Raw genomic sequence first — 17897 nt, 5'->3', positions numbered from 1 at the left:
CTGACAATCTAGTTCATTATCCACGGTATTTTCTTATGTTGCCATTCTATTACTGGAAATGAGGCACTTCACTCTTGTTCTTGGCTATCAGTCAGAACAGGATCAGTCACCTCAAACAAGTACCCATACGGCCCACTCCTCATGGCGATGTCTCGAGCAGTCTCACCATTGCTATTTGTAATCAGTGGCTTGACAGCACGGTTCATCAGTAGCATCTGTAGTGTTTGCTGGGCCTGTGGGTTCACAGCAGCAACATGGAGTGGAGTCTGGCCACTATTGGTTGTTGCATTGACATCACTTCCACCATCAATGAGAATATCAGCACAAACATGGTGGTTCCAGCGACATGAAGAGTGAAGGGCTGTCCAACCATCCACAGTTTTTGCTGCCACTGAAGCACCAGCAGTCAGGAGTAACTGTCAAAAGAAAAATAGCTAGTGACAGCTGAGTAACTACTGGATGTAATCAAAATATCATGAAAACATTTTCACTGCTCCACACTGAGGACAACATAATTACAAGCTGTTTAGTGTCAAGCCCAATCAGCAGTCAATTTCTTCTAGACTTTCATATGCTAATGCAAATCATCTACTCTACTTAGGATTTACAATTACTATACTTTCTACTAATTTACTTGGGTACAATCAATTGTGAAACAATATTAAAATATTTTCAGTATAATCAGCATATACTGTATAGACAGCCCAGTACGGTACCTTAACAATCTCTGGGTAGTCACTGTATGCGGCACGATGGAGGGGAGAGTATCCGTCACTGTCCCTGGCATTCACTGCTTCAGGGTGTTGGTGCAGAATGTCCTCCACCACACTCTGCTTCCCCTGCTCACATGCCCACAGCAGCTCCCTTTCTGGTGTGGCTACAATAGTGAGGCACATTAACCCCTTCACTGAGATAATTTCTATTTAATTCTTGTTTCCAACAGATGATTTTATTCAGCTCATGATGAAAGAATAAGAAACTCGGCTTTACTAATTTCTTCAATAAATTTATGTCCGTATTTTATAAATTCTTGTTTCAACACATAATATTACTCAGCTTGGGAGAGATCCCTCAGAAAGAGAAAAAATTAGCTAACAAGGTGTAATTAGGAACAAATATTTTCTTTTACATGTCAGGTTTAGCAGAGCTATGATCTTGCAATCCTGTGTTCTGTTAAGCTTTAGTACAGAATGGGGCCTAGGTAACACTCCTGCATGTATGCTTCAACTCAAGAATTTGGTGCATAGTGTATGGTACAGGCAACTGTCTATGCTCAATACAAATAAAATGGTAGTACAGTACTGTATCCAGTATACAATATGGCATAATTAAAAGGGTGAGGCAGATATAAGAATGTCTGGTAAGCAATACATACAGTGGTTTTCAGAGCAGTTGGGGGTGTTGATTATACTGTATATTTCCAGTAAAGTACACATTTAAAGAAGTATGTGAGAATGACTAATATACTGTATCAGTTATGGATCTCAAAACTGCATATGACAAAATGGAATGAGAGAGATTATTGATGCTACATATGTGTGGTGTGGAAGGAAACTGGTGACTGATGTAGCCAATGAATTTTTATGATGGTAGTTAACCCTTGCTGAGTGGTAAACCTCATTTGAGGTACAATGAAGGTCTGCATGGCTGCATGCCTCATATGAGGTAAATTTTACACTGGTTACAGACCAGTGACTCAGGAGAGGTAAACTACCTTACGGTACAAAGAATCGGCCCAAGAGGGGTTAAGCATGGATGTCTGAGCACATGGTTTACTATGATGTGTTATGAGTGGGACACAGGAATGTGATGTCCTCATGGGGACCTATACATACATATTATATGGAAAGTATGTTTTTTTAACACTCTAATCAAACCTAGAACTCATATATAGTACCCAGGCACTCAGTGGCGTACCTGAGGGGGGGGGGGCTGTTTAAAACTGCCCCTTGGGCCCCCAATTGAGGGGGGCCTCCAAAAGCCTTTAAAATTTATAAGCTTTTTAATTAATATTTAAAAATATATATATGTATCATCCCGATAATCCCGGCTGAGATATTAGATAAGTTTTGAGCATTTGGGGGGCTAGGTTCTTTGCAGGGCCTCCCACCAGGAGGGGAGCCCTGAAAAGAACATAGTCCCCCGGGCCCCCAAATCTCTATGTACGCCCCTGCAGGCACTGATATCACAACATCATGCTGTGATAAGAGCCAAGTCACTCCAATTCTATGAAGAACCAGGTAAATCCATTATGGGAGGATATATTTCAGCCCTAACCCATATGATGACACATATTTCAGTCATCTGAAATATTACTTAGCCCCATACAACTCAGCATGTGTCATAGCAGTTTTAATCTATCCCAGCTGAGATGCATTGGGCTAAGCAAAAATCCAGATGACTTTGAAACCAGCCATCATATGGGTTTGGGTTCAAATACTGTATATCCTCCCATAATGGATTTACTTGGTTCTTCATAGAAACTAGGTGGCCTGACTTTTCTCAAGGTGTGGTGCAGTGATATCAGTACCTGGATTCTATCTAAGAGTCTCAGGTTCAATACACAGCTAGTGTTAAAAAAAAAAAAAAAAAAAAAAAAAATCACATGTATGCAAGTTGTTTTTCTAACACACTGTATTGTCTGTATACCATATATGTATATTGGCAAGTATATGTGCATATATAAATACATATATATACAGTCAATCCTCGTTTTTCGTGGCTTGGATGTTCCGCAAAAACCGCATGAAACGCAAAACGTCGAATTGTGAAGTTAAGAATTAATGGAAAAATAGAGGAGCGTTTCGGTGGAATATGTACCTACCCTATCAGAAAGTACTACAACACCAAACAGGCCCTACCCAAAATTAAATGAAGAGTGTTTACTAGTGCTAAAACAACAGTGTTTACTAGTGCTAAAACAACATAACACAATAAACATGTACCTGAAAAGACATTAAAGCTGTTATAAAGAGCTGCAACACCAAAAATCCTTACCAGAAATAAAGTGAAGACTGGCTTGAGTGGCAGGTGAAGGTGTGTTGAGGGTAGATGGGCTAGTTACTAAGTGACATGGGCCTCTCTGAGGAAGCTCCATCACCTATGCCGAAGCTCTCAAAGTTGAACTCAGGCTCCAGCACCTCCACTTCCTCTCTGTCCACTTCTCCTTCATCCACCCCTCCTGGCACGTCCAAGTCTTGCAGAATAGAAGCCACATTCTGTCTCTCATGAAAATATCATGTGATCCGGGCTTGTCTCTGCTCCTTTATGTGTCTGTTGTAGACGGCCACCACTTGAGACTTCAGACCACTCAAGGTTGATAAGATGTTGGTAGCCTCAAGCATAGTCCTGGTGTATGCATCGAAGGTGGTTGCCATGTCGGTTATGGTGGACAGGCTGGTCGCAAGATGGCCGCCAACAAATGAGCATCGGTATGCATCGTCGGCTGCCGGCTGGGAGCATCAAGTTGAGGGGAAATTTGTGAATTGTGCGACAACTCGTGAACTTTTTTCTTGTGTGAAAAACAAGGCATCGAAGTAAAATGCGTCCAAATACGAGGACATACTGTATATATATATACTGTATATATATATATATGGAGCCTCTGTAGTACAATGGTAGAGTGTGCGTTTCGTACACGGGTGAGCCAGGGTTCGCGCCCCACCAGGGTAATAAACTTTGGGAGTGTTCACCCGGCCACGTACTACATTGGCGGACACCATGGGTGCTGTGGTTGAACCAGTGTCGCTTACTATAAAGTATGCTTGCACCCAGTCGGCTTGCGCGGGCCGATTACACTTGGTTCACAGACTACACACACATCCAAAGCCACTCCAACACGACAATTACACTAACAAGCACTTCTCACACTACATACAATCTCTACTAGACAGCCTAAGCCACTTGGTAGAGATACATTGGCTGTATCGTTCTGACTTCGGTCGGGATAGGCCGGTCCTGCAGTGGATACTCAAACGGCTGATGATGATGATGATATATATATATATATATATATATATATATATATATATATATATATATGTATTTATATTATATCTATCTATCTATTGCCAGACACCTTAATCCCGTAAGGGGTGGCCACAAACAAATCGCCTTCATGTTGCCCTGTCCCCTGCCATTTCACTGCCCTGCTTCCAGCTCACACTCTCCTTTCTCATATGCCTACCTCTCCACTCCATCCATCCATCTCGTTTTGGCCTCCCCCTCCCTCTCCCCCCCTTGACCTCATTCTCATACACTCTCCTCGTTAGTCTCTCGCTGTCCATCCCTTCCACAGGGCCATACTACCTCAATGTATTTCTCCTAATGCTTCCTATCATATCCACATCCACACTACAACATTCCCTTCACTTCTTCATTTGTCAGTCTGTCTCTCCACGTAACTCCACATGCTCCTCTCAAATAGCTCATTTCCACTGCTCTCACTCTTGATTTATGTCCTTCCAACAAGGATCAAACTTCATTTCCATACATTAGAGTTGGTATCACAATACTGTCATGCAGTGATTTTTTTAATTCCATGCTCACTTCCCTGTTTCTTATCAATGCTTTCAAAGAACAGCAACTTTTCTTTCTTGTTGTACCCCTTCAAGCACTTCACCCTCCAAACTCTATCCTTACTCATCACACTACCTAAGTACAGTACGGTACTTAAATGCACTCACATTTTCCATTTCCTCATCACCCAAACTCACTGTACATCCAGTGACTTCATTTCTCTTGAAGACCATAACTTTACTCTATCCTACACTCATATACAGTATATACAGTATTACGGTATATGGATAAGGCTGAGGTAAATACATTTCGGAACTGAGATGAAAATTATCAATATCAACAGAGAGTGATGAAGTACCCGGTATCTAAAATCTAATACTGTATATATATGAAGATGATGCTGTACTTCTTGCTACGAGTGACTGGGATGCTTGCAGGATCGTTCAAAACTCTATGAATACCGCAACAAGTGTACTTCAAAGATAAATTCGTAATGGCACTTTACACACTTGAGTAAGATACACATACCAGTAATGTGATGGTTGTTGATAGATAGGGTGTTTCTGAGTGTGATGTGCCCGTCAATGGAGATATGTGGGTTGGTGAAATAATCTAAGGTTTGGTGCAGTGACATAAAACGAGGTATACATGTAAAGAAAATGAAGAGAAGAGTGTCTCAAGCAAGAAATGTGGCTGGTGCATAGAAGGTCTCGATACAAAACACAAGACTGAGTTGTTAACAAAGCTTTTGATTCCTACAGCATGGGAATAACTTCCTTAATGTAAATAACATATATGCTGGCATAAGTCAGAATAAAATCTAAAAGATGTGTCTTGGGTTAAGGTGCTAACCCTTTCATCATAAAGTGGCCAAAGCTCACAAATTCGGCCCCTTTCAAAGAGGCAAACAAAAAAAAAATTTAACCAAGATCCATACACACTGAGACTACCAGTACTGAACATACTGTCTTCTAATCATTGGAGGTCAAAGGTAGGGAGAAGAATAACAGATCCACATCTGACCAGCTGTGTATATGAAAGACCAGTTAACTACTGCATTCAAAAGTACAACAGAAGGGTGACTGTGGACAAAATAAATGACTGATACATGAATGAAGGTTTCTGGTGCTGGAGAGAGAAACCTTCATGCTGTGGGAGCATTATCCAGTTGCAATCTCTCAACTTTTTTTTTTTTTTTTTTTTTTTTTTTTTTTTTTTTTGACATGTCCACCTCTGGGCAAAGGCTTCAGGGCCTATCCCAGGGCCCAGTGGTCCTCCTACACACCTCCACATGTCACCACTTCAGTGCTAACACTCACCATCCATACCGAATACATGCTAGGGCTGTCTCATACATGACTGGTGCACTGGTATTTGCGGGGGTATTTTTACGACGTCGGCAGGTCTTCTGGTGGATCAGTAAAGTCTGCTTTTATGAACTTCAAATCCTTAAATTCTTCCCTGCCCAAGCCGGGAATCGACCCTGAGTCCATTAGGACTGCAAGCCGCCTCTCTACCGATTCAGCTACCGCCTCCCCCTCCTTCCTATCTCCCAAAAGGAGGACGATGGACTGTAAGAGACGGGCAACTCCAGCCTGCAGTTCATTGGGATCACATTCATATGAACCTGGGGCCACAAGGACATGGAGGTCTCTACTGACCATTTCTAGATGATAAATATACAAGACATACAGTACACAGGTTACTGTACCCTGCACTAACCCTTCAGTCTAAGGTATAACACAAGTTAATCCAGAAAAAAAGCAAATTGACATCCTTAGACTGACAAGATTACCAGTATTTATCTCTGATTTATGATACTATGGTAGCTACCTGTAGGCTACTGTTTACATGGCAAGTTCGCTGTACAATAACATTAAGCATCCAGTATCATTTCACAGTACTAGTACCATACATTTACAGTATACCAGGTAACCTTCTGTTACCAGTAACTTGTTCTAAATATAAAACAGTCAGCAACTTATCAAAATTTAAAGTACCTAGTACAGTAATCCAAAAAGCACACCGAAAGTTCTACACACCACTGCACATGATTACCACTGAGAGTTCTACTAGTATACAGTATTTACATTAGCCTAAAACAAAATTAAACCTCAAAACATTCCGGTAGGTAATTTACAGTAAAATTTAATTATCAGCCACTCAACTCAGATCCAAAGTCTACATCTGAAAAAAGCAGTTAATAAAATATTAATATCCCCACAGTTCATGGGATAAAAAAAGAAAAATGGTGGTAGATCTGTACATGAACCTGCCACCCTCCTTTGTTAGTAAACCTGGCATATGGCTGCAATGACTGACAAAGCTTTAAACTCAACTACGTTCATGAGTTTCCTCAAGGAAGTTTAAACGGATAACAAGGGTCAGTTTATGCACAACCGTGCAAGCAGTTTACGATACGACACAAGCATCTAAGCTGTGAAGCCAGGAGGGGTGTCAAAATATGTAACATCTCCGGCACGGGTGTAACTACAACATGTATCTCCAGCAGGGTGGTAACAAGAGGCAGAGTAGGACCTGGCGGGCGGGCAGGACGCACCGTGAGGGTCAGGGTCCGCCTCCACGTCGTTGCTCTCGTCGTCCCAGCCGGAGGTCCAAACCAAGGGTCTCTCGGGCTCCTCCAGGTCCTCCCCTCCCATGTCGCACCTCGCCTCCTCGCCTTCCTCTTTGTCACTCATCAGTGTAAGGTTATTAGGCAACTCAGGCACACATTGCTCCTTTCAGCGTAAGAATGCAGCAGGATTGATTTAATACTCACGTCCATGGACACGCCACCCTTACGCCGATGAAAACAAACATCAGCTGATTCTTGCCAATTTTCTTCGATATTTTCAAGGGGTAACGTTATTTTACTCTTTTCACTCTAACTTAGACGAAAATTGTCATCTCTTCATAAAGAATAAGCTACCGATTTGTAGCAATAGCCTAACAACAGAATATGATGCAAGACACAAAGAAGTCTATCAGTCTACAGCCTCTTCTTATTATAGAGCTCACAGCAATACTCGTCAGAGCTTTCATGTCAAATGGAAAATACGCCTGCATATAAAAATACTTCATTACAGTAGCTTAATGTAGATTTTCACTAAATTACTTTGGTTGGCGATGCGGAATTTATGGGAAAAAATGTAAATATTACATCGAAATGCGAACGTTTGTTTACGGAGTGAGATTATCAACATATCGCCCAGCAGAGTTGTGAGGGACGCTATCTATTCTGCTAGCTGGTGTTGGATCACAAGGCAAGGTGCTACGCCTCATGAAGCAGTTCCTCCGCGTCACAGGTCATATTCGTCGCCTGTAATCCTAGCTGGTGAGATGAGCCTCCCCTTCTTTCTTCAAGATACCGTTTGATCACCAGTGTATAGTCATCCCAGAAAAGGCCTCACTTCCCAGTGTACCACTTCCACCAGGGGAGGGTGTATAAGCTTCATTGCTTCTCAACCCTTCAACCTAAGAAGAGGAAGAAGAATTGTGGGGGGGTGGGCGTAAGCCATCGTTCGAAAAATAGGGCAGCTTTCCCGCATAATACCAAGGGGCCTCGCTCACTGCATAACCAAGGTCTAGGGAGGGCTGTAGTATCGACGGAGTCCCTCAAACCCTCACAAAGAAACACGAGCGTAATAACTGGCAAGTCTTATTTACTTCACACGCTCACTAGAGACTCTGTATAGGGTCTCAGCGCTGACAACATACTGGTACCATAAGGCACCCGGTAAGTTTCATTCAATATTTTTTTGGTGTAGCATAAATTGCTGATGTTCATAATATTATTATAGTACGTATGTCAGTGTCTTTTTTTTTTTTTTTCTGTGTGGTATTATGTTTAAAGAGTTTACAGATGTATCGTCGTGATGCTGATACCTTTTGGTACTACATACGCTGTATCATCGTGATATTGTAGAGATGGGCGAAAACGGTAACGCCTTGACGGATGCGCTCTTCAAATCTACGAGACCAGACAAGACGTTGTAGAAACCCACGAGCACTTCGCGGCCCAAATATGGCCGGTCATCTGATTCTGGATCACGCCTCGCTTTGTTGGAAACGAACGCTATGTGCAAGTGTTCCTGCAGACATTGAGAACATACAGGGGTCAAAACATTCCTTTTGAAAGTTTTAGTTGAAATTGAAACGGGCCCATCTATGACCCATTTGCAATCATTCTGCCAAGTTTCTTCGAGATCCATTTTCCAGTTTCGGAAACACACACACACACACACACACACACACACACACACACACAAGGATTATATTACAGTACGGTATATATGTTTCTGGTGATTAGTACAGAAAACGCTGGAATGGCGTACTTTGCACGTTATAGACCCCTTTTTTTTCTACAAAATTGCTGAAGTAACGAAGATAATTATGTAGCACATTGAAGTTGGTAGTGTGGTATTATTATTATTATCATTATTTTTAAGAGAGGATGATGTGACTTATCGTTATTTCCACTAGCCTCCGACAGTGCTGTATTGTTTTTAATATTTCTTGCTAAGAGTTTATTTTGTCAAAAGTTAGAATTTACCTATATGGGTTAGATCCGACCCAGGTACCAAATACTGTAGGATGTGAGTGTAGGGAAACTTAGGATTTAGAAACTGGAAATCAAATAAAGAAAAGTCAAACTGTCATCTGGGTGCCCAGAGAAAATATGGCACATCATTCGCTCGTCTTTCACACGTAGAGGGAGGGGGCTCTCTTCCCCTGGGAGCTCAGCCCATCCTCTCCAGTACACTACCCCCAGGCAGACCCCCCCCCCAACCCGCATTCTCCCATTCCGCAGGGAATGCACCCCCCCCCCTCTCCCACTAATAATCCTTTACCTTGCCTTGTTCCCCACTCCCCCAGCTCTCCCTCCAGTCTCGACTCTCTCTCTCTCCACACCTGTGTTTGCCAACTTACCTCTCGTTTAAATCTTATAATTACTGACAGTTCTCAAACTAATATCCTCTGTAATTACTGACCTACCTCCTCCTCCTTCCCCTCCCCTGCTTCTCACCTATCTGTTATATCCCCACACAGCCGCTTCTACTGCTCTCTCTCTCTCTCTCTCTCTCTCTCTCTCTCTCTCTCTCTCTCCACACCTTTGTTTGCCAATAATCTCCTCCTAAATCCCATTATTACTGACCTTCCTCTCCTCCCTCTCCCTAATGGGTATCTCACTGAAGTTCGTACCAACCTCTACTGCTGTAACCTTTTCTTCTCTCCATGTACTTATCACTAAGTATATTGCATCAAGTCTGCATATTTAGATACTATACAGTATTTGGTACCATATTATGATGTACTACCAATTGTAACAATGTAACCGCACGACAGTTTTGTAACAGTATCACTCAATATTTATTTAGGTATCGTCATGTCGTCATACTATATTCTTGTAACTTAATGTCTAATGCTATCATTCTTTTTCAACAACAGTATGCAACCACGCTCTCTCTCTCTCTCTCTCTCTCCACCTGTGTTTGCCAATTTACCTCTCCTCTAAATCTTATAATTACTGACAGTTCTCAGACTAAAGTCCTCTATAATTGCTGACCTACTCCTCCTCCTTTCCCTCCCTTGCTTCTCACCTATATGTTATAATTCTCTCTCTCTCTCTCTCTCTCTCTCTCTCTCTCTCTCTCTCTCTCTCTCCCATCTGTGTTTGCCAATTTACCTCTCCTCTAAATCTTATAATTACTGACAGTTCTCAGACTAAAGTCCTCTATAATTGCTGACCTACCTCCTCCTCCTTTCCCTCCCTTGCTTCTCACCTATATGTTATAATCCACTCTCTCTCTCTCTCTCTCTCTCTCTCTCTCTCTCTCTCTCATTACACTGTGACCATACCACAATCTCCACAATCTTATAATAGGAAATTTACCACTGCCTGTTTCTTGTTAAGAAACAATGTGTATATAATCATACTATATTCGTGTAACTTTATATCTGTGATTATTAATCTATTTATATGTTTATTACAATGGTTCAACCCATCAAGGCAATCCACCCGACGTATGTGTTACTAGGGGGTGCGCCATTTGTGTAATTTTTATTATGTAAACCTTACACAATAAAATTTGTAAATCAATCGAGGGAGGGGGGGGGGGGAAACGCTATTTTTTGGTAGTTTTTATTTCAAGTTATTTTTTACAAGAGTGCGGTAATGTCAAGTTTCACATCAGTCAGTAGCAAAAAAAAATAAATAATATAAAGTCAAAAACGTTCAGAATATTAAACCGTCCATGTTCAGAGTATAACCCTTCAAGCACAGCCAAGAGCAAAAGTTTCTATACCCTCTTAGCGAGAGGAAAGTCGAAGACAAGGCAGGAGAAAAGCCAGAACGGATACTCCGGTACAGTAGTCGGAGAGTGCTTCGTGAATAAGGGGTTTACACACCTGAAACCAAACACACCTTGCGCCAGTATGAACGGTTATGAAGCTCTTAACCGTATACCTGTGTATTATCCCCATTATTTTGTGGAAAGGCTACATGATTTTATCGAAAGAACAAAATAGGGATATGAAAGAAACGTACTGAATGATAGGAAAGCAGGATATTAATGTTGTACAATATTCATAATGTTATTTAGATTAGGGATATGGGTTTTTTTGCAGATGGGTGTACTTGCTGCTCCGTCACTTGATATAATGTTAGCTTCTGTTGACTTAACAATGAGTGACAAAGCGAAAACTATCCTTCAACCCACAGATCCATTTACTATGCCCGGTGGGAACCAGATACCTAAAACACGACTGTTCGTCTCGTGGGGTAACACCAACCTGATGTGGCCTAATTGGGTTATATCCAAAGTGTGGTTAGAGTATTTTGCTCACATAGCCTAATGCTGTTCAGGAGAGAGACAGGTCAGTCCTCTTGAAGATCGGGACAGACAAACTACCTCTACACTGCTGATGAAGAGATAAATGTGTGGTTGATGGATGGGTTGTTTTTAATTTTTTTTACTGTTCACATCAGTATTTTACATTGTTTCCCCATCAGTTAAGTAAGGTATGTCAGGTGTTAATCGCACTTTATGTAAGCTGCAGCTATAGCAAAATATACGAGTAGATACTATGGAAGTGTAATTTATCAAACCCGCGCTAGCAGAGCGAGAAGAGTTGTGTGTCGGGGGGAGGGGGGGGTGTCTCTTTATCTGTCTTTGTACTAACAAAATAAGTGATACTTATCCGATTTTTAACAAAACTTGGTGAAAGGGTTAGACATCCCATGAGTAGAGGTTTTTTTTTAGAACGATAAGTCAAATGTCAAGGTCACACGGTAGGTCAAAGTTTTGACTGAGCACGATCGGCTTGATTAGCTAGTCAGGTCAGGTGCGAGTAAGGGGATGGGTCTATTATGATGTGGCTGGGGTAAAGCAGCTCTGCTGTCGGGCCCTGCTGCGGATGTCACTGATTGCACTGCGCAGTTGACCCATGTGTGGTGTGGTGCGGTGAGGATCTGTCCCTTCTCCCCTTTGGGGCTAAGATGCGATTGACTGTGTTTGAATGGATGAGTAAATGGGGAGTGTGTCGTCCTGTCTCGGCTACCTCCCTTTCCATGGGGGAAGCAGCCTAGGTATATAGATAGATAGATAGATAGACGATCGGCTTGAAAAGTTTTAATCCAGTTTGCAGCAGTTGTGGGGAAGTGGGTTAATCGTAAAGCAAAGAATGAGATTATTCGATTTAGATAGCAATCAGCAAAAAGTTAAGGTTACACCCGTGTGTGTGTGTGTGTGTTCACCGGGTCGGTCGGGATCACTTTGATGGTCGTGATCGTCAGCTTTTACCCTCCCGGAAGGGAGCTGAGAGCTCATATAGTTCGATCTAAGGGCAAGGCTGTGACCTTCACACACGCACACACCCGTCCCCTTGCTCAAGGGGGACAGTAACCACCCACTTCGTCAGTGAAACTTTTCGCAACCTGAGCGAGGCGCGAACTCCCGTCCACCAGTTGGCAAGCGAGAGCGTTACCACTGCACCAGCGAGCGGTGTGTGTGTGTGTGTGTGTGTGTTTTAACAAATCAAAAACTTTCGATCCTTACGGTAATCCAATCTCGATGGAAACATTGAGAATCAACCAAAGAGTAGGCCTATTGTTTTTTAGAACTCGCTTCCCCAGAGTTGTTTTCCTCCAAATTTCAACCCACAACTGTTCAAGTCTAATTGTTACAGATATTTTACGAACAGAGGACACCAGTAATCTGGTGTATGGATTATTTTTTTTTACCCATTTGTTTTTCCTTCCTCCGTTCTGTTATTTATAAAAAAAAAAGAAAAAAAAAAAGAATAATTTGTCAAAGGTCAAGGTCACAGGGCCAGGTCAACTTAAAAAATGTTCATCCGATTTATACCAAACTTTGAGGAGGGATTGGGGTAATGGGAGGAATAGGCAGGCTCTGTTTTTGAGTACAATGAGTCCCAGGTCAAGACCATAAGGAAAGGTCAAAGGTCATGGTTATAAAGCTGGGACAACTCACACAGTTCTGATCAAATTTGAGCTAAACTTGGAGGGAGGGTTATGTGTCAGGCAAGAACAAAGGGATTCACTTAAGAACAATCGAAGGTCAGGGTCATAGGACAGGGTCAGAGTTTAACACGTTTTTCAGAGAACAAAATAACTACAAGTTTTGAAATGGTACGGATCAAACTTGGTGGATAAAGAAAGGAATAAAGGCAGATAGGAAAGAAAGGAACAAAGACATAAAGAGAAGAGGACAGAGAGGGAAACAAACAGGAAGACAAACAGAAAGATACATAGAAGAGAGCAGAGGCAGACAAACACATGCAGACAAAAACCCAAGCAGAAACACGGACACAGAAAAACAGACAGAAACGCAGACAGACACACTGGCAGACAGATTCACAGACAGACGTATACAGACGGGCAGATACACAGACTGACAAACACAGGTGGACTGAAGCATGAAAAGATAGATACAAAGACCGACAGAAAAATAGTAAAACATAGATAGACAGACAAACGGAGAAACAGACAAAAAGACAAGCAGAAAGGCCGACAGAAAGATAGACAAACAAAGGCAAAATGAAAGAACAGCCAGGTGGAAAGAAAGAAATGACAGTCAGACAGAATGATTAATAGGCAGAGATAGAGAGAGAAAGAAACAAACAGGCAGAGAAACAGACAGAGAGACAGATAAAAATTAAGGCTCAGACAAAGATTTAGAAAGACAGACAGAGACAAGGAGAGAGGCAGACATTTACAGAAAGACAAAGAGGATGACAAACAGGAAGTCAGACAAACATAAAAAAGAGAAAGGCGAAATGACAAAAGAAAGAACAAAGGAAATGAAGAAAGAAGTGAAAGTAAGGAAGAGAAATAATAATAATAATAATAATAATGATAATAATAGTAATAAAGGGTATGCTTCAAATTTCCTTTGTCATATCTGTTCCTTTTGGCGTGAGATGTGTTCAGGTTCAAATGTGTGATCCTGTGCTTGATAAGCATTTTCACATTGCTAACCCACCCAGTGTTTGTTCAACTGACCTTTCTCCAGCCTGTCTTAAACTTCACACTTCACGGGAAAAAAGGAACTTTTGCAGGTGACTGTACGATGATACCACTGAGCTCTGTAAAATGGAGGGACTTTCTCATGGGTAGCGCCGCATAGTTTGTATGTCCGCCGCCAAGGCCCCAGGGGCCAGGGTGTCGCTGATGTAGTGGCAGCCATGTTTATACACCATGCCTGACGCCCGCGTCTTTTGAAATCAGCCTATGAATCCGGAAAATATAGTGCCATGGTCCACTGCGCAACTTACGGAAACAACAGGGAAACAAAGACAGCAAGATAAGAGGTGGAGGCGGCGAGTGCGGTATTTCAGAATGGCGGCCAAAGTCACACGCTTGCTACGGAGATAGCCCCTCCGTTATTATTGAGCTCAGTGGATGATATGATACCGTCAAAAAGTTTTCAAACAACTTCTGAAGAGAGTTCGTAATATGAGGGGTTCCAGTCTTTCTCTACCCCTTCAATACGATGACATTTAATTCCCAATACAATACAGGGGACAAATTTTTTAAAGCTTCCGGGAGACAGTAGCGAAGGAGTTAGTAGGAATACGCCGTGACACAAGTTAGAAAATACGCAGATTATGCAGTCAGTACAGAAAACATGTCTGGGAACTGTGGTGGAACACATGGAGTATACTGGTGTATCTAGGCTTAAGCTACTGATCGTTCATTGAGTTTTAATTGTTCGCTCACGTGGTTTTCTTGCCCACTGTGCATAGTTCTTTTTGTCCGGTTATATTTTTTACTACAGTAATGTTATTTTTGTTCCTGCCACCACCATGCTATTTTATTCACTTTTTGGAACTGAATGGTTGACGTAAATACCTCCATTACTGCTGGCTTTTATCCTGAATAAAGTCGTTCGTCGTTAGCAAGAATAAAGTATCCTCGTACACGAAGTATAAAGTGTAATAAAATGTAAATTACAAAATAACAATGATAATAATAATAATAATAATAATATTAATGACAACAACAACAAAACCCTTTAAAAGCCTGTTTTGTTTGATAAATTACCAAATTGTTCAGTGTATGTGTTTTTTCACTAAAATAAAACATTACAGTAAATCATCCGATTCATTACTTTTATCAGATGTTCGCATCAGTAATAGACAATCAGCATCTCGGGCCTTCGTTTGTTTAAAATCAAGTAAACAAAATAATTACGAATCAAGAAATCTTTGGTCGCGTAGCCTATAAGCATACTTGTAGTCAGGTCTGTCTCATACCGGTATTTATGATATGTACAAGTCTAATATAAGTACCGTTTGTAATACTGTAACTGACAGATTATACAGAATTGTACAAAAAAGAAGCAGCAGTTGAGGTTAGTATACTGTATAAAGTAGCCACAAGAAATATTGCTTTGTTAATAGTCACTAGTCTTGTTCGTCTTGTCCGTATATAGCCATTAAGTTGTGTCTTGTTTCATACAGTCATTAGATCAGAAGTTAAAGTGGGCCACCTAAATGTGAGTCGACACATTGCAAAGAAATACAAGCAAAGTTATCAAAGGTGAATGTTCCCCATTTCCACCACCTCCGACATCAGTTGTGATTTAAATTCGTTCATATTTATGGTACGAACTCGAAGGCCGAAATTCACGAACCTATCAGTTGCCTCTTGCAACAGTGTTGCTTTTTTTTTTTTTTTTTTTTTTTTTTTTTTTAAGGGTAAGGAAAACTATCAGAACTGAACCGTAAATAGTCAGGACGATTCTCACACCTACCGTCAATTCCAAGTCGTAGCATTTGCTTTTGCAAGAATAAGAGATGGAAAGAATCAGCATTCATCTCTGAGTTCTTTCTGCAAAAATATGTCAGAGTTGCGAGAGGTAGTTGATTGTAAGTTTGTGAATATTCGTTAAGTGCTTGTGCTCGCACTACGCAAGGTATGGACTCATCCTTACAAGTTCTAGTAATCCCTGAGTTTTTTGTAGTGGAGTGCAGTCTCTTATGAGGCAAGGGTAGTCATGTAAGTCCGAAAGGGAGTAAGTATAGTTCATGTTACAGTTATGGGTCTGAAACTCTCAAGTCCAAAATTTTTTTTATCTTCCTCCATCTTGACAGTAACCCCGAAATATACCGTACTGCATTTTTTTTTTTTTAATCATTTTCCAGGATTGAATGTCGAGGCGTGGAGTGTGGTTATTGTCTGTAAGTACACGTTGGTATATTCCAGTGGTTTATTCCAGTCACGCTGTCCACCGGTCTGTTTGACGCCAACCTTTGAAACAGCAGAATAATAATAATAATAATAATAATAATAACAACAATAATAAAAACGTGATAGTTCAAATCGATTTCGCCGATTTTGGAGCATTTAATACAATTAAGTTGGGAGGTTTAGGTACACTAATCTCAGGTTAAGTTCGTTTATATTACTTGACAATTTTTGGGCTAAAGAATCAAAACCAAAACTTTTGCAAAGGGAAGTCAGCAACTTCAGTTGACCTTATGCAGTCAGAGCAATGCACGGTTTGTTGAAAGTTGATTTGACAGAATAGAAAACAAAAACGAAAATATGCACGACCGCCGTATTTAAAATCGGTGAAATGCGACTAAAAATATACAGCTAAATGTGCTTCAAAACAATTGTGTCCACGAACATAAGGAACCCTAATCCTAATCAAAATAAATTTCAAGATAATGCGACTACAAACGTATGTACAGTAATAAATAAACCGTAAATAACTTAAAGACATCTCATAGGCTGTAATGTATGGTAAAGAGATATTGCTGACGCTGTAAATGAGCGGGAGGCAGAAATGTAAGATTGAGTAAAAGTCTGCTCCTACGGAAATATTGATTCAAGATTCAAGTTAACTAATAGCTGAAATATTAGCCCTCTCGCCACAATGACATCTTTTATACTTTATTTTACCTGCCTCCACATGTGTTTCCTTAACACTTGAGAACTTTCGCAGTGAATGGGTTACATAAAAATATAATCGTTTAAACTCCCACAATGCAAGGTCTCCCACTGCGAAATAAAATCCCAAGGTGTTAGCAAAAACAGGGTAAAAATAGCGTACCATGTTGAAGGGTAAAATATTTTGGCTCAGCTACTGAAGCTATGTAGCAGAGAAAGCTGGAGACAGATGTAGCGGTAAATAATGATCTTTAAAATGATAGAAAGATGAGTTATTCAGCATATATATAGCTTGTGCGGCTAGCCTCTTGTGACAGGAAACATTTTTATTTGACAGTGATTGGATTTAAAAAAAAAAAGTGAAAGGCGTGAACAGTCTTTAAATAAAAAGAATAGCAAGTTTTATCACTTAATTTTCTGTGGATGAAAGAAAATTTAGCAATAATTATAGTAATAGTCATACAAATTCTAAGCGCCAACAGCACGATGTATGCATACCTTCTTGTGCTATTGAAATGACTGAGATAGATTTAGTGCAAACAGAGGTACGAAGCATGATTTTACAGCAACAACTGAGGCACAAATGACTGTACTAAGCATACTTTTAGCAGCATTGCCTATGCAAGGAATGTAATTTAATAGATTGTAAAAACATTGTTTCACACCACAGATTGTGTAAAGACATGAACATTTCGAATATTGGAAACGGAATTCAAGTTAAAAGAATAAAAACAAAGGCATGAGTTCACAACGCAAATACGAGTAAAGTAGGAAAATAACTGTGGGAAAGACTGTAATGTGCAGAGGAAATGCAAAAGGGTGATTTTTGCGAGCGCAAATAAAACAGGAAGCATAATTTGATAGCGCACATGCTCTAAAAGCCTATCGTAATGAAATGTTTTAAACAATATGAATTTAATACAGAAACAACTAGAAAGCACTCAGGGAGCGCATATCCCCG

The 17897-nt window shown here is 40.7% G+C and overlaps 1 protein-coding gene across 1 annotated transcript; it reads right to left on the bottom strand.

The window, feature by feature from the left end:
- Nucleotides 1-68: 68 nt before the first annotated feature.
- Nucleotides 69-7217, bottom strand: LOC145407035 (ankyrin repeat domain-containing protein 49-like). The gene is made up of 3 exons (XM_080278081.1): nucleotides 7079-7217; nucleotides 717-877; nucleotides 69-416 (listed from the first exon to the last, which is right to left on the bottom strand). The coding sequence occupies exons 1-3, from the start codon at nucleotides 7215-7217 to the stop codon at nucleotides 69-71; spliced, it is 648 nt and encodes a 215-aa protein (XP_080134207.1).
- Between the last annotated feature and the right edge of the window lie 10680 nt (nucleotides 7218-17897).

This window comes from Coenobita brevimanus, chromosome 1 (genome assembly GCF_032717465.1).
Source record: "Coenobita brevimanus isolate Jiangsu-jjx chromosome 1, ASM3271746v2, whole genome shotgun sequence".
Classification (NCBI taxonomy): domain Eukaryota; kingdom Metazoa; phylum Arthropoda; class Malacostraca; order Decapoda; family Coenobitidae; genus Coenobita; species Coenobita brevimanus.
Note: the sequence above shows the minus strand (reverse complement) of the source record. Positions and strands in the feature narration are given on the sequence as shown.

Bases quoted from the DNA above. Each gene is read 5' to 3' on its own strand.
- LOC145407035 (XM_080278081.1), bottom strand. From the start codon at position 7,217: ATGAGTGACAAAGAGGAAGGCGAGGAGGCGAGGTGCGACATGGGAGGG. The intron at 878-7,078 runs GTGCGTCCTGCC...TCACTATTGTAG, and splicing joins GGCGGACCCTGACCCTCACG to CCACACCAGAAAGGGAGCTG. The intron at 417-716 runs GTACCGTACTGG...TTCTTTTGACAG, and splicing joins ACTACCCAGAGATTGTTAAG to TTACTCCTGACTGCTGGTGC.